The 26494-nt window shown below is 39.7% G+C and overlaps 2 protein-coding genes across 5 annotated transcripts in view; one reads left to right on the top strand and one right to left on the bottom strand.

Moving 5' to 3' along the window:
- Positions 1-6990, top strand: part of COL3A1 (collagen type III alpha 1 chain) — a 50986-nt gene extending 43996 nt beyond the window's left edge. For both annotated transcript variants that reach the window (XM_042040860.1, XM_042040859.1), the window contains 10 exons: positions 397-450; positions 636-743; positions 1379-1432; positions 1543-1650; positions 2775-2828; positions 3060-3167; positions 3798-4077; positions 4568-4755; positions 4916-5158; positions 5826-6990. In XM_042040860.1, coding sequence (XP_041896794.1) covers positions 397-450; positions 636-743; positions 1379-1432; positions 1543-1650; positions 2775-2828; positions 3060-3167; positions 3798-4077; positions 4568-4755; positions 4916-5158; positions 5826-5972 — 1344 coding nt within the window. In that variant the 3' untranslated portion in view covers positions 5973-6990. The remainder of the gene's footprint in view (positions 1-396; positions 451-635; positions 744-1378; positions 1433-1542; positions 1651-2774; positions 2829-3059; positions 3168-3797; positions 4078-4567; positions 4756-4915; positions 5159-5825) is intronic.
- A 9256-nt stretch (positions 6991-16246) lies between these two features.
- The window catches only part of COL5A2 (collagen type V alpha 2 chain), a 172134-nt gene continuing 161886 nt past the window's right edge, over positions 16247-26494 (bottom strand). For all 3 annotated transcript variants that reach the window (XM_042040857.1, XM_042040855.1, XM_042040856.1), the window contains 7 exons: positions 25637-25744; positions 24714-24767; positions 23889-23996; positions 21669-21960; positions 21313-21500; positions 18733-18957; positions 16247-17883 (listed from right to left, as the gene is read on the bottom strand). In XM_042040857.1, coding sequence (XP_041896791.1) covers positions 17737-17883; positions 18733-18957; positions 21313-21500; positions 21669-21960; positions 23889-23996; positions 24714-24767; positions 25637-25744 — 1122 coding nt within the window. In that variant the 3' untranslated portion in view covers positions 16247-17736. The remainder of the gene's footprint in view (positions 17884-18732; positions 18958-21312; positions 21501-21668; positions 21961-23888; positions 23997-24713; positions 24768-25636; positions 25745-26494) is intronic.

The raw sequence follows: 26494 nt of genomic DNA, 5'->3' as shown, positions 1-26494 counted from the left end.
TGAGTGGGTGGGATTTCCCTGCTAGCTTGTGAGTTACAAACGGGAGACTCTGGGAGAAAATACGCTTTACGATTCACAAAGCCTCCCTCAAGAGCCTGATGCACAGGGGCCTGGGCACATTGTGCCCTCCTGTAAGGAGGTCTAGCCTCCTGTCCCTGCCATCCCCTTCACTGCCCAGGGACCTAATCTGTCCCACTTGGAAGTGAACAGGACATTGCACTGTCTGTATGCCCACAAAATAATGCAGGTGTTACAGGTCTTTTAGGAGCCACTCTGCCTCCAGGAACTCTTCCGTCTTGAAAACCCTTTCTTTGATGAGCATTGTTTAAGCTTAATGGGAAACAAGCTGTCTACTGCTCATTCAGTTTATGAACAAACTGTACCACTGTTTTGCAGGGTAACCCAGGCTCCGATGGCTTGCCTGGACGTGATGGATCCCCAGGAGGCAAAGTAAGAAATCACCAATATCCTTAAACTACCAAATAAATGACACATGAACTTTACGTGGCAATATATGTGGTTCTGTGCTATGTAAATTTGTTCCTTAAACCTCCTGTGCTCCACTGAATATACTCCTTGTATTGAGTTCTACAAAACATGACATTTATTATCCTGTCATCTGTTACTATCTGCAGGGTGACCGTGGTGAAAGTGGCTCTCCTGGCCCTCCAGGACCCCCTGGCCACCCTGGACCTGCAGGTAATGCTGGTGCACCTGGAAAAGCCGGTGAAAGAGGATTTCAGGTAAGTCCTAAGCAAATAGGTTGCTGCTTACTTGCATACCCTTCCTATGCAAAGCCCATTTCACACAGTAATAGAGAAGAAGTTTTGAAGAGTCATACATTTGTTACTGTCAGCATTTCTTGACATCAAGGACCTCTTCTATAAAAATATCCAGGGGAAAGACATCTCGGTTTACGTTCTGACAACTGTATAGATAGATATTAAGCTCAGAATTCACATGCTCTGTAGGATGCCAAAAAGTACATCATCCCACCAGGCCCTATCCTAATTTCCATCCCATCTGGTGCTCATGCAGCACAAGAAATGTGTTAGTTATTTAAACTAAGGGAGTAACTTTGGAAGCCCTCAAGTTATTTCTCATGAGTGCTGCCACCAGCACATCTTGAGCAGTGAGCCCCTCACAGAGGGAAGAAGAGCTGTAGTGCCTCTGTACAGATCAGTGCCTACGGGCAGCTGAGAAAGGCTGGCATTGGTACAGAAATGGCCTGGCCAGGATTCTTGCTGATTATAGTGTGTGTGGAGCTTCCCCATTTCCCAACACCTGCTAGCTGTGAACATACAGCTTATCTGGAAATAAAGAGGTGGGCTCAGCAGCTCCAAGTGATCCATACCTTCTCATTCTTACCATGTCACAGGGTCCACCTGGCCCTCCTGGCTCTACTGGTCCTGCTGGTGCTCGTGGTCCTGCTGTAAGTCATATTTAAAGTATCTGTGATGTCGTCCATTCCCAATTTCCTGTTATATTGGCATTGCTCTTATCTCCTTCTATCTTCCTTTCATTGCAAATCTACTCTTACAGGGTCCTCAAGGTCCTCGTGGTGATAAAGGTGAACCTGGCGAACGAGGCAGCAATGGCATAAAGGGTCACAGAGGGTTTCCTGGTACCCCCGGTCTCCCTGGTCCTCCTGTGAGTATTTTGCATTGGATTGGGAATTACAGCTGATCTTTGTTTCTGTGTTTAGGCCCCAGGTACCTGATTAACCTTAGCTAATTTGATGTGAATCTATATAAATTTGATTGTCAAGTGCTTCAAAATTGAAATTCCATGAATCAATCTGACATAAGCATTATTAAATAACTGGAAGAAGCTGCTAGGAAGTAAAGATGGGTTTACTATAACCATTTCAATAAAAACTTCTTATATATTCATTTATACAGGCTATTCCTGATTCAATTAGGAAAGATAGTAGGGGTTGAAATGTCTACATCTATTAGAAATCTGTCCTAAACAGACAACTAAAGCTACTCAGAGTCCAAATACCTCTCTTCTGTCATGTATCTTTTATAGAAAGTAATACTGGGGCAAAATGGGCAGGAAATTGTAAACTACTGAGCTGTAAACGTGCATTACCATTTGAACATAGCTAAAAGAATTGAAGGGCAAGAATAGACTGGCATGCCATGGATATTTATGACCGGTAAAAGTTTAAGAAGGGATTTATACTGAAAAAGACTTACCAATACTCCGCATGATACAAGTGAGATCAAGAAACCAAAGCTCATTCTATTAACATACCAAAGATGGTACCAACACCAACCTATTAAACAACAAATTAGAACCTGGAGTCTAACATATAACATGAGAAAAAAAATTGATAAATTCTCATTTGATGATCAATAACTTTTAAACAAATGGCTTTGCAGTGCACAGACAGCAAATTTGTAAATGTATTTGAAATCATGAGTGTTTGTCAAATTATTTAAATAACATGACTGGTAATATTATTAAAACTACAGCATTTTGGCTATAGCTACATATTCTTATAAGAGTTCATCCAAAGCTCATTGGTGTCAGTTGGCTTTCTTACATTTTGAATAACACATCTCTAATATGTTTTCATATAGAGAGCACTCAATATTTTTTTGTGATTAAAGAATGGCCACCATTCTCTCATATCTGACATAGCCTTTCTATAAGGATATTTTTTGTATAATCTTAAAGACGTTTTCAGTGTCTTTATTTAAGGCAAATCCAGCTAGTTGCAAGATATTACCAGGAGGTGTATGACTGACTTTTCCTTTTTTTCATAGGGTCCCCTGGGTCCACAAGGCGCAATTGGAGGTCCAGGAGCTTCAGGTGCAAGGGTAAGAAAAACTCCTTACTCAGTCTAACTGCAAGGAAAATTCAGACTGTTTAGTTAATATTCAGATAGATACAGACATAAATTTTAATTGGCCATCTTAATGGACAGCAGCTGAAGAAAAAAAAAAAAAACAGATAAATCATACAGAAGTATTTGAAATACCTCAAAATGTATTTCTGACTTATCTGATAAACTATTTTGACCATATTATTTGTGTTCTTCATTGTTCTAGGGTCCCCCAGGACCAGCTGGGCCACCTGGAAAGGATGGCACCAGTGGCTACCCAGGTCCAATTGGTCCTCCAGGCCCCCGCGGTACCAGAGGCGAAAGTGGCCCTGCCGTAAGTAAATTCACACAAGCAAATCTTTAGGGAATATTCATGAAACATAGGATGCTCCACTCTTTAAATATCTCCCTCAGAAATCCTCTATTTCATATACAAGATCTGTGGCAGGAGGTATCTAGTTACCAAGGCTAAATCCAAAACCATGCAGCTCGTTTGTAGCTTAGTGTAATTATTGATGCCCTGGGTGTTGTGTTGGTCTTGGCTGATCATTGAATTTTCTGCATACACCAGGATCTCCTCCTCACACAGACTCCCTCTGGGTCTGGGAAGCCGTGGAATGCATTTCCTAGACTGCTCTAGAGAGGCCAGGGCTGCAAAGGTGTCACTATCACAGTCACCTCCTAAAGCCAAAAGCTTTCCAAAGCTCTCCAAAGAAATGGTCATTCTCTGGATTTCAGTGGAAAGGGTTCCTTGTCAAAGCCCAGACATAAAGACAGTCAAACTTGACAAAATTAGGGGAAAAAAACAATTTTAAGAAAATAAAGGCCTGGAAAATCTAACAGATGTTTAAACATCTGTTTAATTAATGAATAAGTAAACTAAATATTTGTGTAAGAATTCTCGTTTTTTTAAGACTAGGGCCCACACAGACTTTTAGTTTTAACCTGTTCACTATTTTTTTAGGGTCCACCAGGGCAGCCTGGTCTTCCTGGTCCTTCTGGTCCTCCTGGTCCATGTTGTGGTGGTGGTGGTGCTATTGGAGGTGAGAAAGGTCCAGTTCTCTACGGACAATATGAATTTCGAGATGATCCCAAAGAAAATGATATCAATCTGGGTGACATCATATCTTCAATGAAATCAATTAACAACCAGATTGAAAACATCATTAGTCCTGATGGGTCCCAGAAGAATCCAGCTCGTAACTGCCGAGACCTGAAATTCTGCCATCCTGAGCTCAAGAGCGGTATGTTTAGATTCTGTTTTCACTGATGGTAGCAGGTCTTGAGGATTGTTTTGGTTTTTAGTTTTTCTAACCTGAGTATTTAAATGCAGATATCTTCCATAAAAATTTGACTTTTTTCAAACAAATGTCATGAAAAAGATGATAAATGTAAAAATAATTTTAAACAATAATTAACTATGCATTTACACAGAATATACATTTGACTTCAACTGTACTCCTTGTGTCCTTAGAAGTGAACATGTTTAAATAATTTTAGGGAAAAAAAAATATTACAAGTTCTATATTTATTCCAAATTGCAGTCTCCTTACAGTATTCACATGAACTCAGTACCTTTCTATATCATCTTATTTCCTGTGGCATCTCTTCTGTCAAAATGAATAGGCTTCCTAATTTGGCTCAGAAATCTGGCATAGAAATAAGCTTTACCACCATGCAGTTAGATTCTTCTCCAAATATATTAAGCCCCTTAACATTTTTCCTTACCTCTAGGAGAGTACTGGGTTGATCCCAACCAAGGCTGCAAGATGGATGCTATTAAAGTCTACTGCAATATGGAAACTGGTGAGACCTGCCTCAGCGCTAACCCCAGGACTGTGCCAAGGAAAAACTGGTGGACCAGTGCAAACAGTGGAAAGAAACACATTTGGTTTGGAGAATCTATGGATGGAGGCTTCCAGGTGAGAAATGAGCACATTTAACAGCCCAAACTGTACATCACAACACACTAAAAAATAATTCTGAAATTGAATGAGACAATTAGTATGTGAAAAAGTCATGATGTGGACTGTCCCTAGACATGATTAAACAAACACTCTTGCCTGTGTTGGTACTCTGCAGTTCAGCTATGGAGATCCTGAGCTTCCAGAGGATGTCTCCGAAGTTCAGCTGGCCTTCCTGCGCATCCTCTCCAGCCGTGCCTCCCAGAACATCACCTACCACTGCAAGAACAGCATTGCCTACATGGACCACGACAGTGGGAATGTTAAAAAAGCTCTGAAACTGATGAGCTCTATGGAAAGTGAGATCAAGGCTGAAGGAAACAGCAAATTCACATATGCTGTTCTAGAAGATGGCTGTACTGTAAGTAAACAGGAATTTAGTGCTGTAGTTAATAAATAATTCCATCTAGAGGACTAGACACATAATAAAGGAAGAAAGAGCTTTGTATGGCCTGGGTAAGGAAAAGATACCGCTGCAGCTAGAAGGGGGAACCTAGATTCTGTACAGAAGTGCCATTCCTGTAGCAACCATAGGAAGTGAGGTGTACTTCCATTTAAATCTGTGCCTCGCAGGTATCTCCTTGCTTTAGAGTCAGTGTCAGGCAAGTCACAGTCACCAAGTTTTGATCCATCCCATGCCAATGCTAAAACTAGTCATACCAAACCAAGGCTAGCTGGTTGAAGCTATGGGCTGTGGTTAGGGGAAGGGACACAGTCATTTTGAAGATCCAGCATTGCTTCCCTGTGCCTTGTCAGTGCAGCAGAAAGTGCTGGAGAGGAGCAGGAACACCCAGGAGCATGCTGGTCTGGCAGCACCTGCAGCCTTTTCAGTAACAAATGGAAAACACTAATACTGTCCACAACTTCTCCCTCCTGGGGTCATGTTCACAGAGACTGCAACCAGTTTTCAACAGGTTGAGAGGGTTCGTTATTACAGACATAGGAAATCTGATAAACTGTGGGATGACTTCCACGTAGCCCAGCGCTCATGTCTCTAACATTTGTTTCTTTTCTGTTTAACTTCACAGAAACACACTGGTGAATGGGGTAAAACCGTTTTTGAATACAGGACGCGCAAGACAATGAGGTTGCCAGTGGTTGATATTGCACCATTAGATATTGGTGGTCCTGATCAGGAATTTGGTGTGGACATTGGCCCAGTCTGCTTCTTATAAATCAAAGATCCCGCTTTTTCTGAAACCCCAGCAAACAGATTCACACTCCAACCGTGCTCCTTTTTTTCAGCCTTGTCAGCTAGCACAGATGCCCATCTGTATCCCAGTTATTTATTAACAAAATTTCTGGGGGAAAAATCAATTTGATATCAAGGGTCATTTTTTTTTTGCTATTACACAAAATACAGTAAAAATGCTTTTTATGTGCTCTATTTTTTTTACCAAATTCCATCTTCGAAACATGTCTCCGTGGTGCTATAATAAAACTTCAACACTTAATAAAACAACACTGTGTTCTATTAGTTGAATGTTAGCCAATTTAAAAAGCACTGATTGCTCCCAGTACCAAAGTTTACCCTTTCTTCCAAGATGCAGTCCATAAAGCTAGAAAGACCTCCCTGTTTCAACTACCTCAACACGGACAGAAACTGGGATGTGTCTGATGAGTCAAACAAAAATCAATCAAATCAAAATGCATTGGACCCAGTGGTCAATTCCGTGGATTCATTTGGTACAAAATTGTCTATTTCTGTACCGATTAGCTGTGAAAGGTACAGTGTATCTTAAGAGTTTAATACCTTAATGTCAGTAGTCACCATAATTTTATTGTTGGATTGTATTCTGTTGTCAAAGGTGCTTCTCTACTTTCCTGTCATTGCTGGTCAAGACCACTAAAATTAGGGAAGTGTAAAAGACTAATATGATGGTGCTAATGTATTTTTCACTTCTAACTCTGCAAGTCGGGGTTGTTGACTTGCTCAAAAAACCAAAAAGATTTAAAGCATGTGTAAATGTCTCCTGTCAAAGACTGTCATTGGCATGTCATAGTTGAGAATTTTTTCCCTTCACCCTGTAAAAGTCAATAAAGATGCAAAATTGTGAATTTCTTCTGTCACGTTAACACATTTATAGTGTTGAAGGTTAACCATCTTTTTAAGCTTTTATATGGTTGTTGGTCTATTCCTTACAGAGACACATAATAAAATATCTTAATAAAAATTCTTGTTGTTTCATAAAACTGACTTCTTTTTTAATTTACTATTTATACCTTTGTTCAAACAAATGAACAAGGCAGGACACAACTCTGGTACCACTATAACTGATTTTTCAAAGATTAGTTCCTTTGTTTGAAGGTAGCACTGGTAATCCTAAGGGATGCAGTTCATGGTGTACTCGTATGAAATTTTCTTTCTTGCTTTTTCTACTCCTCTCCATCCAGAGGCTCACTTTTGCAGGCATGGTGAGCACAGACGCAGATCTGACAGCAACATCCAGAACAGAGCCCATGCACCAAAGCAGGTCAGTTCGGAGGAAATACAAGATCTTAACCTTCCCTCCTCCAAGAAACCTGCCTCAGTCTGAATAACGAGGCAGTCACAGGCTACCAGCCTTTCAGGGGGCAGCTTAAATAAATGGCTTAAGGCTCCCACAGAGCAGGCCAGAAGCACCAGCAGTTTGACAAAGCTGACAGTTTAAACATCTTGGCATTTTTTATGGCCAATGGAGCTGTACAACTAAGTCATCCCCAGATCTTAGCAAAAATTTAAGGAACAACAGAGACCACAGCAACATTTAAGGAGCAACAGTTGTTGGTAGTGCCTGAGCTCGAGGCCAGAAGAAGGAAAAAAACAGCACCAAGGAGCCCAGGCCAGGAATCCTCTCCCACAGCTACATCCTGACAGATGCCACTCAGCCTTTCCCATAGAGCAAGGTCCAGAGCCTGTCCCCACAACATTATTGCACAGCCATACATTGTTCCACAGCCCAGGATCATTAAAGACACTCTACAACATGATCAGATAACAAAAATTAGGGATTAAAAAAAAAAAAAATCAGATTCTTGAATGTTCTCCTTGACAATATGGATTATGCATCCTCAGAAAATATTTTCTGATTAGCACAAGCAGGAAAAATTAATAAAGAAATGCTGTTTTTTAAGTAATCTCACCAGATTTGAGGCCGGGCCAAGACACTGTCCTGCTTTGGCATTCCAGAATTTGGACATGCTAGCACAGAAGTAAGAGAGTGAGGCTCTGGGGAGACCCTAACAGCACAAATGCAGTATTACCACAGGCATGGGTGTACTTAGTGCAACATATAAGGATAGTGCCAACAATCCATAAAAAGTCCTGGCTCTTGCAGGAAACCTCCTCATTTCCCTCCTCATAGATGGTGAAAATAAAGTACTGTTTACAGAAAATGAGAATTACATGTACATAAAAATATTAATCCGACATAAATTACATGGTAGGAAGCCTTTTGATTGGAGTTTTATAAAAGCAGCTGGTAAGAATGCTAGCTGGTGGAAAAATGCATTGGAAACACCTTTCTTAATCCTCATGGCAGAAGAAAATAGCCTTTGCAATCTCCAGTGCTACTGGGGCCAGGTGGGTGGCTGGGAACAATTACTCAACCTTAAAACTCAAGCTTTGGGGGCTATTTTCTAAAGCACACACAGTCATCAAGTTTTTCGTTAATTTCTACTAATGCAAGGTGATTTGTGGAACATTTGTAGAAAACACAAAGAAATAACGAAGACCACAAAATATTTACTTGATGTAAAAAACCTTCATTTTCTTCAGAGAGTCACCCATTATGCTACCATGGCCGTCATATATCTGTACTTTTATATCACCACATTACTATTTGGGGAAAACAAGAAAAAAGCAACAATAATGATCACAAAATGCAAAAAAATCCCAAGAAAACACAAAAACAACTGCCCCACCAAAAAAAAGTCAAACCAAAATAAACAAAAAAACTCCCCAAAAATCAAAATACTCATTCAATATAACAAAAAAAACTCCAAACATGCAAACAAACTAAACCCCACCACAAAAAGTTGCCTGAATCATACCAAGAGCTCAAAATATCACTGGTTTAGGTTTCAATGTTGCCTTGAAACTTCACCTTCAATTACTTAGAGGTCATCACCTGAAGGTGCATCTTATTTGCAGGACACCAGAGCTGCTGCTTCTGATGAAGATAGACTCCCTAGTATGGCGACTGTTTCAACCCCTCCTTTCTACATTTTTTTTAATGGAAATTATGTTTAAAACACAGCAGATATGCAGCAAACATTTCTTCTCCAACAGAAGGAGTTTGCTATCTAATCAGACCCTAATTGTAAACAAATTATAAACACCTGTGACTCATTCACTTACCTACCCAGCCTCCTCTTCCTTGGCTTGTGGAAAAAAGCAGATTTCTTTTACTGTTCCTAAAGATATTGTCCAATTCCTCACAGAAATGAGCAACAGCTTCACAAGAAAGTTGCTCTGTTGTTCAAGGTGTTCCCTTTGTGCCTACAAGTGCTCCCTTGGTTGAACACAGGTGATTCTCAGCCATAATATCTTCATAGCCTTCATCTTCATCTTCTCTCATCTTTATTTCATACATTAAGAAGCATTACCTCTTATCTTAACACAGGCTGAATTTCTGAATAGCATGACAGCAAGTAAAATAGGCAGGCTAAAACCAGTTTAAATCTTCTGCTACTCAGGCAGCAATTCTGCCCAAACAGGCTCCTTGTGGATATTCTGAACTCTGCAGCATTGGATTGAAATCACACCATTCAACAAAACCACTAAACTCCCAGCAAGCAAACTGTGATCCACTGGACACAATAATCCAAGATTATGGATTTCCTTCTAGCATAAACACAGTTTGGACAACTACATCAATGGATTCCCACTTTCTCTGGCATTTCTACTTCAGCCATTGAACTGCTGATTTAGTGTTACCTTTTGCCATGATTTTTTAACCTATAATACCATCATTGTATAAAACTATCACTTTTGTCTTGTTCTTTCTATGATATTTGCATACTTGCAGGGAATCTTCTTTCCTTCATTTTCATTTAGTTTAATTTTTCCTTTTGAAACTGTTTTACTTGCTGTCTTCTTGGAACCCTCTTTCAGCCAGACCAACTGCCTTATCAGTAATATTGGTAAAATTAAACCTTCAGTATAGCCTCAGCTTCCTGAGAAAGTAATTAAAATATCCATTGATTATGAGTCTAATAGCTACTTTGCTCAGTCTCAGGTAGCTACAGGGGAGCAAAGAAACCTAGGGGCCCTCACCCTACAGTAGTAAAAAATCACGGTTTTTTGCTTTTAATCCATTTTTAGACTTTTTACTTGCTTCCAGAGAGGGAAAAATCCATAAAAGTGTAAACTTTTCTTCACAGTCTAAAACTGAGGTGCATAAATCCAAAACTGTGGCTTGAACAAAGCCTGTCACCCAGAGAGGGCTGAAGCCATGAATTCCCTGTTTGCCTTCCTTATAGTTCAAGCATCCAGAACGGCTCAGTATAAACTGGTCTAGATGAAGACACCAAGACCTGCTTTCAAGCTTTAAGGTTAGTTGTTTTTAGGTACATTCAAGTGCATATTCCTTTGGCATTTAAATTTAAAGCTGTCTTGGAGAAAAGAAGAAAATATTGTAGCCTACACGGTTGAAAGAGAGGCATGAAGTTGAATGAATGGCAGGAAAAAAACAAGGAAAGAAGTTGCCCACACCAAAATAAGACTGATACAAGAAATCTCTTACTCTGATCTACAGCTTCTCATTCAGTCACTTGTTACACCAACTGATACCCGTATGCTTCACAGCAGCACATTCTCATGGCTCTCCGAGACAAGAAGAAAAGAAATGAGAAAAAAGCCCTCCTTCAAACAGTTTCCCAGAGCATACCAAAGACTTTAAAATATCAGTAATTTAGGCTTTAATATTACCTTGGAACTTTGCCTTTCTGGTTAACTGCAAGTTGTCATCTCAGGGTGGAGCTCATTTGCAGGACACCAGAGACCTTCTTCTGGTGAATGTGGACTTCCTGACTACTGTCTGTGGCACAAGGACTACTGCAACATCCTGTTTCTACATTCTTTACAAAAATTATGCTTAGAAAACCCTAGAACATGACAACAACCCAGCCAACCCCTGTCTAAGAGAAAAGCTTTGCTACCTGATTAGGCCCTAATTGCAAACAAATTGTAAACACCAGTAACTCAGTGGGTTACACCCTCAGCCTCCCTCTGGGAGACAGGCAAGGCTTCTCCATGGCCACCATGGCTGGCGGTGTCTTTAAACACTCCCCAACCCCTCTCCCAGCAGTAAGTTGGCAGCTAAAGCCAGGCCTGGGTAAAGCAGCTCTTAGAGTGGGATCATGATGGTTTCCGGATTTGAGCAGTTGCTCAAATTTCTTCTGGAAGCTGGCCAATTGTCAATAACTTCCCCTCTGAAAACAAATCAACATTTAAATAAGCATGGGGTGTAATTTGCAGCCCTCATTTTGTTTGGTGTCAGCTAAATAGTGTTACACCTCCATTTAGAGGCAGTAACTTGGAGGAAGAGCTGTCTATAAGAATTTTGAATTAGTAAAGGAGAAAGGTCTTCCCTACACATGCTTTGCTATGCTATGGCTGTCTGGACACCTTCACCAGGAAAATCTAAAGTCCAGTGTTCCTTGTCAGGTGCATGTTATTCATACAGGTTGGAAAAGGTGTTATTTTGTGTTATCGTAGACAATTAGAATATGTTTCCTAATACAAATTTCATAGTCCTTTCAACCAAGGCCAAAAGCCTGATGGTTCAATGAAAAAGCATATCCAGTTCTTTGCACCAGAAAAGAATCTGGGTCTAGCAAACTCCATATTTAAACCAAGTACCTCTCTTCTGGAAATGTGAGTAATGAGATACATAATGTTGCAAAAATCTTAAGCTGCAGTAGTGTATTTAATTCAACATGTGCTTGTAATCAGATGTCCTCAATTATATCTTGTTATGATGTTAAAGAAAACCTGTAGACACCTCTGTTTAAAGAACTAGAATAGAAAGATATTTTGGAGGTTTTAGGATTTGGGAAATGAAGAGATGCTTTCTATTTTTTTGCCTACCTGTTTACTGGGAGGAAGCAAATGTAGTTCACACTACACTGATGGATTGCTGGTCCAGAATGGATAAGGTCCATCAGAACAAATCCTGGTGGGTCTTGTCTTCCCAACTGCTCCTCATCCTGCAGTAGCTTCACCCTAAAGTGTCTTCTAGAAAGAGTGACTGTAATGCACACTCCTGCTTCCCCATCACAGCAGCCCGCCCCTCTTGCTTCAGATGTCTCCTGAGAAAGCCACTGATCATCTTTTTTTATTTTTTTTATTTTTAATCCTTAAGTTGTATCTGGCAAAGCTATGCTTATCCAAACTTTCTCTCCTTTCAGTATACCCCTTAGCCATGGGCATCTCTGGACTAAAGTTTGTTTTGTTGTTGAGTCCACATCCACTGAAAAGGCACTCATCGAAAGGTCAGTCCTGGAGGCACTGGAGATGTGCTTTCTGTGGGTTTTTGTGAATATTCCTATTGTAACTTGCATTTCAACTTCACTATATTTGTTATAACAACTCCAAGTACCTGGAAAAGTCTGCTTGCTCCTCTTTTCAGTTTGGGTGCATCTATAAAGCAGGGATCAAAATTCCTAGGAAAATGGCTCATAAGTGTCAGCTGTGATAGAGTTAATTTTCTTCCCAGTACTGTCTTTGGATTTGGGATGAAAATCCTGCTGCTGACAGACTGATGCTGTTGCTGAGCAGCGCTTACATTAAGTCAGGGCCTTGTCAGCTTCTTACATTGCCCTGCCAGCAAGGAGGCTGGGGGAGCACAAGGAGCTGGGAGGTGACACAGCCAGGACAGCTGATCTCAACTGATCCAAGGGACATTCCAGACCATATGGAGTCATCGCTAGCACATAAATCTGTGGTAGAAGCTGGCCAAGGGCCACTGCTCAGGAATTGGCTGGGTATAGGTCACTGGGTGGTGAGCAACTGCATTCTACATAATTGTTTTGTATATTTGAATTCTTTTGTTATTATCATTATTTTCCCTTCCTTTTTTGTCAACCAATTAATCTCATATTTTTTTACCCCTCAGTTCTCTTCCTTGCCCCACTGAGTGGGGTGAGGAATAGGCAAGTGTCTGTCTGGTGTTTAGGGGCTGGGTTAAACCCCAGCAATATGGCAGAAGGAAATGCTCTTGACTTTGATTTTTGTGTAGAGTCACACAGCTTGTTCCTCAGAGGGCAGAGGCTCCTGAATTACAGTGATGGTTCCTGCAGTCATTACACTCTTCTGTCATTGCCATGCTTCATTGTGGCAGGGAAGATCGTACCATACCAAACATGCAAAAATATTTCACTGAATTTCTAGAATTGTAATAACATTCTTTTGTTATACTTGGTTGGGTTTGTATCAGATTTTTTCACTCAGTTGACTAAAGGCCGAAAAGTAGTTCTGTGATGTGCTTTGGCACATGTGAACTTGCTTGGTTGTTTTTTCATTTTTCTATGCACAAACATTCCTAAATTAGGCTGCAGCCTTTCCTGGAGGATGGACAGTAATATCTCAGTTAAGGAACTAATTTGGCAATAGAAACATTTGATAGTGCACTACTCTCTGATATTGAGAACATAACAGATCATAACAAAACTTAAGCCAGAGCTTATAGAAAGATGGCTTCTAACTCTACCAGCAAGGAAAGGAGAATGTGCACAAAATAAACATGGGGAGGGAGTTAAAAAGGGACTCTTCAGCATCCTGCTCAAAGTAGAGTTGCCTGATATTTTTGTACTTTTCCAGACCTTCTCCCAGCAAAGGATAAAACATGTAATGGCAGTAGCACAGTAGATAGATCAGCAATCAAGCTCTCTGGTGCTGTGTAATACCATGAAACTTTTCAGTTTTAGTATTTGCACCACTCTGCTCAGGTTCTGCTGAGCTCTGCACAGGCCCTTGGCTCTGATATTGTGCCCTTTCTCCTTCGGCTTGCAGAAAAAGCATAAATGGCTTTTTTTCTTTTACTGTTCCTGAAGATGCTGGCCAATAATCACCTCACAGGAATGAGCAGCAAATTCACAATAAAACTTGTCTGTGGGTCCACAGCTTCTAAGGCATTTCTGTTTCAGCTATTGAACTGCTGATTTAGTTTTACCTTTTGTTATGTTTTTTAAACCATAATGCCATCACTGTCTAATGCTATAATTTTTACCTTGTTTTCTCTATGATACTTGCATACTTGCAGAGAATCTTAGCATTTCTACATTTCTATTTAGTTTTGCTTTTCCTTTTGTGATCGTTTTACTCTTTCTGGAATCCTCTCTCAGTGAGAAAAACTTCCCAGTGAGTATTAAACGTTCAGTGTAGCCTGCATTTCCTGAAAAAGTAATTAAAATATCCATAGATTATGAGTGTTTACCAGCTCAATTACTATGCTCAATCTCAGGCAGCTATAGGAGATAAAAGAAAGCCATAGGGCCTCTTATTCTACAATAATACAAAAATTGCATTATATAAGAAAAAAAATAATGCTTTTTGCTCTTAAACTGGTTTTAGACTCTTTACTTGCCTTTACAGAGAAGAAAAATCTTCCATTTTCTTGCTATTTTGTGGGCTTTGGCTGTGTTGTTTCTAGCTGTAATGCCACAGTATTTTCTTTCTTATGTTTTTGTGTTGCTTGGTGCATTATTCTACTGCATGTAGTACTGCTGGTGCTCTACAGAAGCTTTTTAGTCAGAACAACTTATCATAGCTACAATGAAGCTAACAGAAGGCAAGGAAGGAGATTGGGAATTTAATTTCTAGATGAGCCTTTTAGGAACGGTTGCCACACAAATATTGCACTACTGGTTTTGAGAAACCAAGAGAAGGTGTCAATGCTGGTAGCCTTGGAGTTCGTTTCTCACTAAGGACAGGTCAGTTATAGAAAACAGAACCAACTCTTGTAACTCAAATTTAATTTAAATGCAATGTCTGATATAATATTATTGTAATCACCCTGTATTATTTTAATCACTCAAAAGTGCTTTTTTTTTACCCTTTTTGAAGCTATGTACCACTAAGACAGAACTTCACTAAATGATAGGCTGACATTTACTTAATGCTACTTTATAAATTGCAAATTATTCGCTCTTTCATTCTTGGTTCAGGAAATTAAAGCTGTATTTACATGAGGCTATGCCATGTTGCCTGGATAAGACAATGTCCCATCGCACCCCTTTTTTTTGCCTTCTTAAAATGATTCTACAATACTTTGAGAAATGCATGAACACGGAAAGAAGCACAATATCTACGTATGCTCTGAACACAGCCAGAAGAGAAAAGCATGTCCAAACACTTGCATTACAGACTCCTCAGTTAACTACCTGAGAGCTTGCACTTCAAATCAGACTTTCTTTCAGTGATTCTCCAGCCCTGAGTTTTACAGAATATTACCTTAAATGACTCTCTAGTTACAGCTCCTTTTCAGTGCTCAAGGGACCTGGCTGAGGAAATACTGCAAGCTTCATATGGAGATAGAGATGCAAACAGAGACTTGAAAAGACAAGGAAAAGTACTTTTTGTAATGAAATCCTTTTCTCATTCAACAAACTTACAAACTATTTATACCAAACATGGATTATAACACACTGTTGATTAAAATTAGAGATTAAACTAAATTCCAAACGTAAACCTATACTCCAAATGTTATTGATTTTGTGCATCTGCTGTAGATGTGCTGTAGAGATAAGACTACAGCCCCTGCGCTTGAGCAGGCTCCAGCAAGCCATTACACTTAGAGCTATTCAGTGAAATGAATGTTATCTAAAACTTCTCTATGATGCAATATGATAAGTTAACTCCTGAGTCACATATTTATAGAAATTATTTAATGCTAGTAAGAAAGAAATCATAGGGTTCCTGCATGGGCAGCAAAAGCAAACAGGTAACATGAGTGTGAACCTGTCAACTTCCCAGTCCTTCCCTCCCCTGCAGGGACATGCATTTAGACAGCCTAGAAACTCCTGCCCCTTCAGAAGGAGGAAAGGAAGGGAAATTCTGGCCTGCTTCTCTACAAATGAAACTTTATGGCTTGTCCAGAAACTGTTTTTTATCAGCATTAACTCACATTGCCATTAGGAATTGGCCAAATCACATTTCATCCTTGAATAAAAATTCTCTCTGGAGTCTCAAACAATATTATTTAGGCCTGCTATTATTATTAGGCTATTATTTCTAGGCCTGCTGATTTTCTTCATACAAATGACCTACCTGTAAAAACTGACACAGAAGGCACTATACAAATAGTCCTATATTCCTATCTTCAAAATATTTCAGAATGCCTTGCAAATGATTTATGCAAAGAGCAACGAAACAACAATTAAATACTTCTATTTTTAATTTCCTGGGAATGAACTGATACGGAATGAACACACTGGAAGGAGTTTTACAAAAAGGAAACCACTTACATAGCGAGAAGCATGTATTTAATTAAATGCTTTGCAAAGATACATGAATAAAGCTATGTGCATGACTTTCTTTAGGGAGAGCCCCAGCTGTTTATTTTTTTTTTTAAGGAACAAACAAAAAAATGTGGAGACCACAGATGCAGTAAAGAAACAAAAAACCTAAGTAAGTTTGTACCCACATACTTTACAAAATAAAGCATGTGGAGGTACAAAACATTCTATATACTGAATGACCAACAAATAAATGCACTGTAACATTGTTCTCTCAAACACTGTAAGCCTAATAGCTAAGCTCTGAACATGACATTGACAGTAGGCATCTTTATTTCATCAGCCTTCTAGAGAGTCATTTAGCACCATCACTTTGTTGCTTTTTTTTTGCCCTGCCTATCTCCTATCTTGAAATAACAACAGAAGCATAGCACCTTTTAATATCTAAAATAAAAACAGGAGTATTAATTGCATCCCAACTTCCAGAGATGAGGTAGCTCATGCTAAGAAATGATGGAAATTTCCTGCCTTGACAACTCAAGGCTAGTAAGTCAAATTCCTGGTGATGCACGTCTGGATGTCAGCTAAAACCAATGCATTTCTAAACTTTCTTTATTAGCAATTGGTCTGGTATACATGTGAATTGTCTGCAATGTACAGAAATTGGAACCATATATAAGACATCTGTATAATTTGATACGTAATGGCTTCTTAGATGGGCAAATATTGGAAAATCAACAAGTATTGGGTTTAAGACGTAGTTTGAAGATTAAGGATAATTTAATGGAATTACACAGATACATTGTGAGAAGTGAAATCTAGCCTTAAAATTAAAGATATGGGACACCCCTACTGAAAACTCATATTTACCCCAGTAATGCTTTCACTTCATAAATTAACCATGGCTATGGATCACTCTTCCAAGCAGACTTACATAGAAAAGTGCAAGAAAAACAATGCCAAATTAAGATGGTCTTGTCTGAAGAGATTTTCTTCTACAAAACACACAGATTTCCGTGAATGGCTGTTGTACTGGCAACCACAGGAACACAAACTGGGGTAGAGGGAGCAGGTATGATTGAAATACAGCCAATGGTTCACAAAAGTGCTCTACTTTTCTGTTATTCAGCACACATCCAAGCAAAAGAAATAATCATTACAGCTTTACATAGTTCTGCATGAAAACTATCTATTTTGAATACCTGGAAATGGCAAAATAATTTGAAACAAAACTGAGGAAAAGGATTCATATTACTTTTAGAAGGTGGTCATCAATCCTCTTAAAATTGTACTAAAAAGTTGGTTTCAACTTTGAAAACAGAAGGTTTGTAAGTAAAATAAATATTCAAAAGGAGGCCGGGCATTTAGAAAGAGCTGTATATACAATGCTGATCCAATATCAGCCATTACTTCAAGAGTCTCAGGATTAACTTCAATCAGTCTAAGTTCATGTTTAATTGCTGCTGTTGCTGGGTAGTGTGTTATATTCCCCCCTCGCTCTTACACAAAGCAAACTGGCCCAATTTCAATTCCAAATTCCTGATCGGTACTGCCAATGTCCACCGGTGCAATATCGATGATAGGTAAGCGTGCCACGTTCTGCGTTCTGTACTCAAAAACAGTCTTGCCCACATTCCCATTACGTTTCTAGAGGGGGAAAAAAAAAAAAAAAAATAGGCTTTAGGCCAGAGCTCATGTCAAAACCAGCCCAAAGTGCAGCTGGTGAGTCAGCTGTCTGATTGTTCAGGAGGGTCTCACTGTACCTTTGCTATGTAACACCCTGAGCAACACTGTCTGTCCTGCACCTGGGTTATTTTGAAATGTATCTAAATACAGTAATGAGCAGATCTATCAGACTGACACATCAGGGCTGATGCTTCTCTATGCTATGAAATTCTTTTCTATGTGTTAATAATATGTTCCTGCACACATAATTGGGGGCTTACTTTAAAGCACAGAGAGTACTTAGCTTTTTCAGGTACAAGACTAGATTAAGGAATATTTGCCGTTATGTTGGACTTGGCTGAAACTGCTTTTGAACATGAAAAATCTACTACTTGCTGGTTTCTGTGCCCACCACGAAGTTTTGGGGGACATATTCCTTTCCAGCTCAGTCATAGTACCAGTAAGCTTCCTCCACAGTACTGCTGCAATAATCTTGCCCATCTGGCAGACAGAAGTTTGTGGTTATCTCACCAGTTCGTGTGATTCCACACAGAGGTAAACAAGTATTGGGAAATCCAAAATGGCAAGATACGTATCTCAGTATGCTAAGAAGGAATTTGCAAACAGCCTCTAAATAGTGCAGATTTCTATTATGTGAAGCTAGAATTATAGTAAAACCCCTGTTTGATCAGTTACATCTAGAATTCATTATAAAATCCTGCAGCATTTTAATTATTTCCTTGTATGGGTTTTTTTTCTAATTCAAGAGAGAAGTGAAAAGGGACTGAAGTCCTTTTCCCCCCCAGAAAATGGCAAAAGCCCCAAACTTACAGAACAGCTGTCGTGCAGAACAGTGTATCTGAACCGGCTGTTTCCCTCTGCCTTGATCTCCAGGTCATTGGCCCCTTTCAGAATCACAGCTTTTTTCAGGTTCTTTGTCTGGTCATCCATGTACCCAACACTGTTTTTACAAAGGTAGGTGATATTCTGGGAAGCTTCCTTGGACAGGAGGCGCAGGAAAGTCATCTGAGTGACAGCTGTATCCCCGTACACAAACTGCAGAGATAAAGAAATAGGTCAACTTATAGTACACTGGAATTCATTAAGAGTTGGCGAATTTTAGAAACATCTGCCATTATTGCCATCTGTCAGACATGACTAGTAGGAGCCCTATTACATAAAATCTAAGGATGGTTTCTTTTGTAATTTGCTGCCACTTGAGGACAAAGAAATGTAAACATTCTGTAACAGGGAGAATTTTGGAGAATTTTAACTGTAATTTTCTGCAACTGAACAACTCAAGTTGGGCCTCCACAAACATGTCAAGCTTTGGAATGAATTCTGCCTCATTTCCAAAAGGGATTCTTACATAAGAAATAGTGCTTAGAGCAACCTTAAATCAAGTAAAATATATCAGGCACAGAAAACCATTTTAGAGTGTACCTGTTATATTGCAACTTTAGGAACTTGTTTTCTGTAGGCTTTGTGCTGTATTAGAAGCAGCACAAACAGCCAATGTGTTGCAGTGGCGAAGTCCACTTTACACCCCTAAAATTGCCTTAAAAGTGGTCTCTCCTCACAACACTGTGCTAGAAAGTTCTCCCTCTGTCTAGATTCTGCTGGTCACTGGCCCTCTCGCCCCTCCCATCCCTTTTCCCATTGGTCCCTGTTATGCCATTCAACCTTGCCTCTGCCCCCTAGCCCTCAGACTATTGGTTTTGGATGCTCTGCCCGCCTTCGGGAGTTTTCGGGATAAAATGGGCGCGGGGTTTCGGTTGTTGTTCTTCTTGCCTCTGTTCCCTTCGGGGTGTTGCCATCAAACACCTCAGAATTGCACACAGAGAACCCCTCTCGCCTCTGTGTCTCCGGTTCGTGCACGGACTGTGGGTGTGAGCGACTGTTCACAACCACCTGCGCAGGTGAGGTTGTGTGCCCACGTAGGTGCTGGCAGAGTGCTGCCTAAGCCATCCACGAGGGACCCAGCAGGGACAAGAGCAGCATCGATCCACCGAAGCCCTTTCTTTACCAAAGTTGGACTGTATAAAAATAACTATACATTTGTATACAGGCTTTATCAACGAATCAATTTGCATGGAAGTTTGACAAATGTTCTAAAAAGTGCCACTGTTTCTACAAAAAACAAGCAATTTTTCTAGCAATAACAGAAATTCTAAAATTCCTGAGATTTTTTCCCCCCTATCTGTGCAGGTTTCATTTTATTCATGTTTTGTGAATCCTTGCAACATAAAAAACAGTCAAGAATGACTAAAACTTCATGCATTTCACTGAAATCGTGAAGAGAAAATCTTACTGGCACCGTCATAATGTATAAAGTGTGGTTCCTCTGTTTAGTCATCTTGGACATATTTAATATTTAAAATCTGTAAGGAGTGCATGTGACTATTACATAGCTCATACTATTAGTTACCAAATCTTACAGTGTTTCAAAAATAATGAGATATTCTTTTACAATATTCCTGAAGATAATTTGTTCCTCCATCTGCCTTGGAGCATCTGCCTTACAAACCCCTCTGTGTAGCTCTGCAGTTAAACATCAACTGTGATATGTTGGGTCATGGCAAGACTTCCTGAATTTAGGAATAAGTGAAAGCATCTCAAAAAAGCCATCAGTATCACATCTGTTCTCAGCTGTTAAAGTTCTGAACTGTTTTCAGTAATCCAGTTGATAACAGCATTATTTTTTGCACACCAAATACTTAATTTAAAGATATTAATGCTCAATGAAATAACACTTGAAGATATTTTCTGTGCTTTTGATAAACTAGGAAAAAAATGGCAAAAACTAGTTAATTAATTATATACTTTGCATAGGCTAAACTTCTGTTATTTGTTAGGATCATTAAGCCTAATTTTAGATGTTACTATTGAGGAAAAATCCAGCAAAAAGCTGAGTGGAAATTTTTCTGCCTAGAGACTGATGGATTCATCATGGATCAACCTGACACATATGATAACAATCATACTTTCTTTCAAAAACAAATTCATAAAGTAAGTTTTGTAATTCTTAGCAGTATAGAGTTTTCTGAAAGGAAGAGTAGAATTCAATTAAAACAGCAGGGATCTGGATTATGTACCAGGGTAGAAGTACACTTGCTTAAGGACAAGACAGACATTTAGTAAAAGACTGATAGAGAAGCTGATGGTTTTGGGATCAAGAAAAATAAATCCATTCCAGCAGTGGTCTACTTTAGCCAATACTGCATTGTTTTTCCCAGCTATTTCCTATCTTTACTTTATGGTACTAACAATCAATTGAATATATGCCAGTCAATCAACAAGTATAATGTTCTGACTGTAGCAGAACCTGCTCAGAGCAGCAGATGAAGTTCCAAACCACAAGGCAACAAGTTTTACAGAAGCCAATTCTTAACAGTGACTGTATTTATTTACCTGTGATCCCCTGTTCATATCAAGGCCATACCAAACAGGTTTTAAGTCCGAGGACCTGCTGGCCCACCATGTTTTGCGGGGCACAGTAGATGGGTTGGCAGAAATGCAGGTCTCCCCAGTTTCCATGTTGCAGTACACTTTTATAGCATCTTCAACACATCCTTGGTTAGGATCAATCCAATATTCACCTACAAAGAACATAAGAAGTGATTCCATTACTTTATAAAGATTTTTGAAACAATTGGGAAGACATAAGCAGAAATATGTTACAGCAGTGCAGAACAGGCCAGTGACTAAGCCCGTGCTGGACACAAGGCAGCCTCACACAGCACACAGCAGAGGGTGTGAACACGCACCGCTCCTCTTGGACGGGTGGCACAGCTTCAGGTCATCACAGGTCCGTGCTGGGTGCTTCTTGGAGCCATCTGGGCTGCGCATGGTCTCGATCTGGCTGCTCAGGGACTTCAGTGTGGCATGGACTCCTGGGTCTGTTTTATTATGGTCATCAGGGGCTGCTTCATCTTCAGTAAACTCTGGTAGTGGATCTGCCATAGCATCGTCATAGTGTCCCATGATGTCACCAATGGCAGCAGTGAGGTGGCCTGGAGGCCCTGGAGGGCCAGGAGGACCAGGTTCACCTGGTGGGCCCTAAGGTTCAAAACAAAAAGGCGACAGAGGTCCAGTAGAGTAACTACTATGCCAAATGACAGCAACACCTCCCACCGAAAAAAAAAAGCCAAAACTTCAGGACTGGTCACCTTAAAGCACAGGGAATAATTCAAATATAAACAATTCACCTTTCAAAGAACAGGGGTAAGAGATTAGAACTGCATGTGAGGTATTCACTTTGATTCATGTCCTCTCTGATTGCCTTAACGCCTTGCTCAATTTTTTCTTACTCCTGATTTTAAACTAAACAGCTGGAAAAACACCAAGGAATGCCCTCATTCCTTTGTTAAATCATCTGTCCTTTTTTGTGCAGATACCTGGCTAATAACTTCATTTCTTAAAATTCCTGCTTCCCCTGAATTACCTCAGGCTCATTTTCCTGGATGGAAAATTTGGCACTAGAAATATCTTTGTATTTTTCCAGCACAGTGCTGAGCTCTCTGGCCACCAAACTTGGGTCTTTCTGTGGGAAAGAATCTAAATCATCCTCACTTTGGAAAAGCAGGTGTTTTCCTGACTGAGTAAATTTTCCCAAATGGCAGGTTGTGAGGTCTGTCTGTGACCGTGCACTGTGACACATGAGAAGGTATCTGTTAATAACCATGTGTCACCCTGCCAGCTCTTCTCTGGCAGCACAAAGTCTGCAACATACCTTTATGGGAAGTTTGATGCTCTGGTGCATCAGGTGGTGGATCAGAACTGGCCCTTCCTTTGAGAGTCAGTACTTCAGAACTCGTAACTAGTGCTCCAAAAGGTTACTACAGAGCACACATCCAAACTAACACACACTGTGTCTGACAAGTGAAATCTCAACTTTTATTTCTTGCTTTTTGGTTCTAACTTATAGCTGCATGCAAGCCCCCAAGGAAAGCAGCACTAAAAATACTGGAAGGTGATATTTCTTGTATGGTTTCATTAACAGATGAAGTATCTAGATATATTCTATTCTTACGCTCTGCCATAAAGTTTTCATACATGTCTTGGTGCCTGGGCAGAAGTGGAGATACTGACAATTAGTAGAAATTCAAATGAAATGGGGAGAATATTAGCACATGATAAACACAGGAAACACCATGTCTTACCAAACAGAAAGACAGCAAAAACTGCCTCCCTTGTTTTGCTCATTATTTTGTTCCACCTCTTCCACAAAATAAGCAATATCAATTTTTTAATTCCCCACATGATTACCCAGGTCACTCTATGCTCAAATTCCTCTATTTTTTTTTTTAATTTATCTTCTTTCAAATAGTGTAACTACCCTTTTTTGACAGGATATTTTGATTTGGTACATGTGGAATATGTCTAGGCCATTCAGCAAAGGTTTAGGACTATTTCCAAACTGGTTAAACCAGTTTTCATCAGTAGTGAATCAGCTCATGTTTGGTGTCTGTAAACCTTAGATCAGGGTGAAGGTCCGCTGGGCTCAATATTAAAGTTTGGGCTGTTTATTTGGACTGGAGGATCTCCCTAACACACAGCACAAGAAGGGTGCTGGCAGTCAGGCTCGTGGCTGTGCTCACTCAGTGCCACCTCTGTGGGACTGCCAGCTTTGAGCTACTGCTGGCCCATGCTTAGGCCTGAGGGCTTAGGGCCCCACTCACCAAACAGCCATGCTGAACCACAGATCCAGCTGGATCCACTGAGCCAACTGCAGAAGTAGATCCAGCTCAGCCTAAGGAGAGCACAGGTGGGTGAGGCTGGGATCATCCCAGGTTCAGAAGGTGAAAATGAGTAAGAAATGAACCCTTTCAATTTCACAGTTGCCCTGGATGTTTGCTGAAGAAGCTATCACATTTTATCATTTGCCTTGAACTCATAGATGTTTAAGAAAATAATGTTATGGACTATAAAAAAAAAACCTCATTATTTGAAGAAAACCCTTCCCCTCCATATTCCCATCAATTTACCTCAGGTCCAGCTTCTCCCACAGTCCCTCTAACACCAGGAGGCCCAATTGGCCCAAGTGGACCAGGACTTCCATCTTTTCCAGAAGGACCAACTGGACCTGGAGGACCCTAGAAAATACAGGAGACAGAAGGAATGCATTTTAGCATTTAATAACAAAGTTTTACAAAACAGCCTGTTACAAGCAGCATCTTGTTAGGAAGCAATCTGATTAGTTGTGCCTATTACCAAACTTTTAAAAATCACCTTTTTTCATCTTCTGTAAAAGCAAGAAGGGAGTTTCAAAGCTGCTCTTCTCAAGTGAATCACCTCAGACAATATAACTTGGCTCAACTGTATTTTTTCCTTAACCATTTAAGTGGGATCAGTTCCAGATTCCAGATGCTGTGCAGACTGGAGTAGCTCCTGTACACCCACAGATACAGGCTCAGAGGGAGATGCCTCCCTTGGATGTTCCCCAGGGATAGTATTTCTCCTTTACTTTTGAGTGAATGACATACATGGGGGTAATGAGATGCAGAGTAGCAATTTAGCAGAGCTGCCACATATCTGGCTTTGCATCAGCTGCAGCAAAAGTGCCTCCTAAAAGAGACTGGAGCCCTGTAGTCATCATGAGCTGACATTTTTATCTACCTATAAACTACGCTCATGACAAAGCTTTACTGTATTAAACAAGGTGATGTCTCAGCAAAAGATATCAGTGTAATCACCATATGATACCGAAGTCAAAGAAAGTTATTGAAATAAAGTGATGCAGAAATAGACATACGAGCATTAAAAAAAACCACCAAAACCCAAGCAAGAAAAACCTTAAAAGTCATACTCACCCGAGGACCAAATGGGCCTGGAATGCCAGGACTGCCCTGTTCACCAATTGGACCCTAAACAGAAGAAATTATCTTATTGTGCCATTTAGAGCATATGACTTTAGTTTGAAGGCATTAGTGTGTGATATACACAAGTTGGTATGAATAGGACTAAAATATACATAAACACTGGGTGGTACCCTTCCCTTAATCCCTTAGTAACTTAATAGAATTTACTGGTGCTTGGCTATATATAATAAAGCTGTTTCTCTAGAAAAGCCTTGGTTTTGAGGTATTTATAATCAGAGTAGATTACAAGAGAGTAAATAGTGCTATGAGAAAGTGAAAAGATAATTTGGGTGTCAAGGTCTTTTTGTTGCTGCTGTTCCTGCGTGTTGAAACTTCCAGTGTTTGCACAGGACCAAGTGAATAAATGTAAAAAAAAAAAAAAAAAAGCAAGTTTTCCATGATATTTCCATTCAACTGACAATGAAATCACAAAGTTTTTGAAAGTATTAGCAAGAGATGTTCTCACAGTCCTGGGATTTTACACTGGATTCCTTGACTCTTACGAATTCAAACACTGCCAAAAAGCATTTCACACTCTAAGTTGCTTATCTGAAACTACCAGCTTGTGTTACTACCTTGTGCTTACAGGTCATTGATTGTCAGGGATTGGTCTTGCAAAGAGAACAAGAATAGGAGAACACACATCTTGCAAGAACAGGTTCACCTCATCACACAACATGTATAGTAAATATTTACATGTATTGTAAAATTGCATTAAAAATATTAGCAAGTACAGACAGCAGGCCACTCATACACCTTGTGTGGAAAAAACAACTAGTGTGCTTTTTTTTTCCCCTCATTTTAAGTAACTATGTTCCTGATACACTATTTAACTACCAAGCAAATAAAATTCTAGTAAAAGCAGAACAACTTACAGGAGGGCCAGGAAGGCCTTGAAGTCCAGTGAAACCCCTGTGTCCTTTCTGGCCCCTATCACCTCGATCTCCATTGTCACCTTTGTCACCACGAGGTCCTTGGGGACCCTGTAAATATCAACAATGAAACGTAAAATTCTGAATTGGGAAAAAAACCCCGACCTCAAAAAGCCCTCATTTACTTTTAAACACTGCACTCAGACCTCCTTCCCTTTTAAAGCTGGAAAGATGATGTTGTCAGGGCAGCCCTAAAAATCTTAATTTTTCACCAAAGAATAAGTAAATAATTACAGAAAACTGTGCTGTGCTTAAATACAGTTGAAACAAATTTATTCTACTTAGCTACATAATACAGTAAAAAACCAAACCTGTAATAATGATAACAAATAATTTACACAACCAAATTTTTTAATAGGTATATATTTCTCTGCCTTACTGTATATGGCAAAATATTTTTGTTGATGAGATTGAAATATTGCTGATCTCTCACAGACTCATTATGATAAAGCATATTTTGAGTATGAAATCATCCAGGCTACACCTTTACTTCTCGCAGATTCTTTCACCTTCATTATGATTAAAGTACAACTGAAGTTTCATTCCCTAACTGTAGACAACAACATCCAGGCAACACAAATACCTTGCTTCTATTACTGTCACGATTTCATTGTTGTGAGTTTCAATAATTGCAAACTTCTTACACTAATTCAAGAATAACTGGAAAATGTGGCTGCTGTTTTCAATTCTGTATTTCTCAGCTCAAATTGCATGCTAAATTTCTCAATGCCAGATTCCAAATAGTTTATCAATGGCATCATTATCACTAACTGCTCAATAAACTTTACAGTCTCTCAAATG

This window comes from Corvus kubaryi, unplaced genomic scaffold (genome assembly GCF_017639235.1).
Source record: "Corvus kubaryi isolate FWS band 111438036 unplaced genomic scaffold, C.kubaryi_AGA036_p1.0 37396, whole genome shotgun sequence".
Lineage (NCBI taxonomy): Eukaryota > Metazoa > Chordata > Aves > Passeriformes > Corvidae > Corvus > Corvus kubaryi.
Note: the sequence above shows the minus strand (reverse complement) of the source record. Positions and strands in the feature narration are given on the sequence as shown.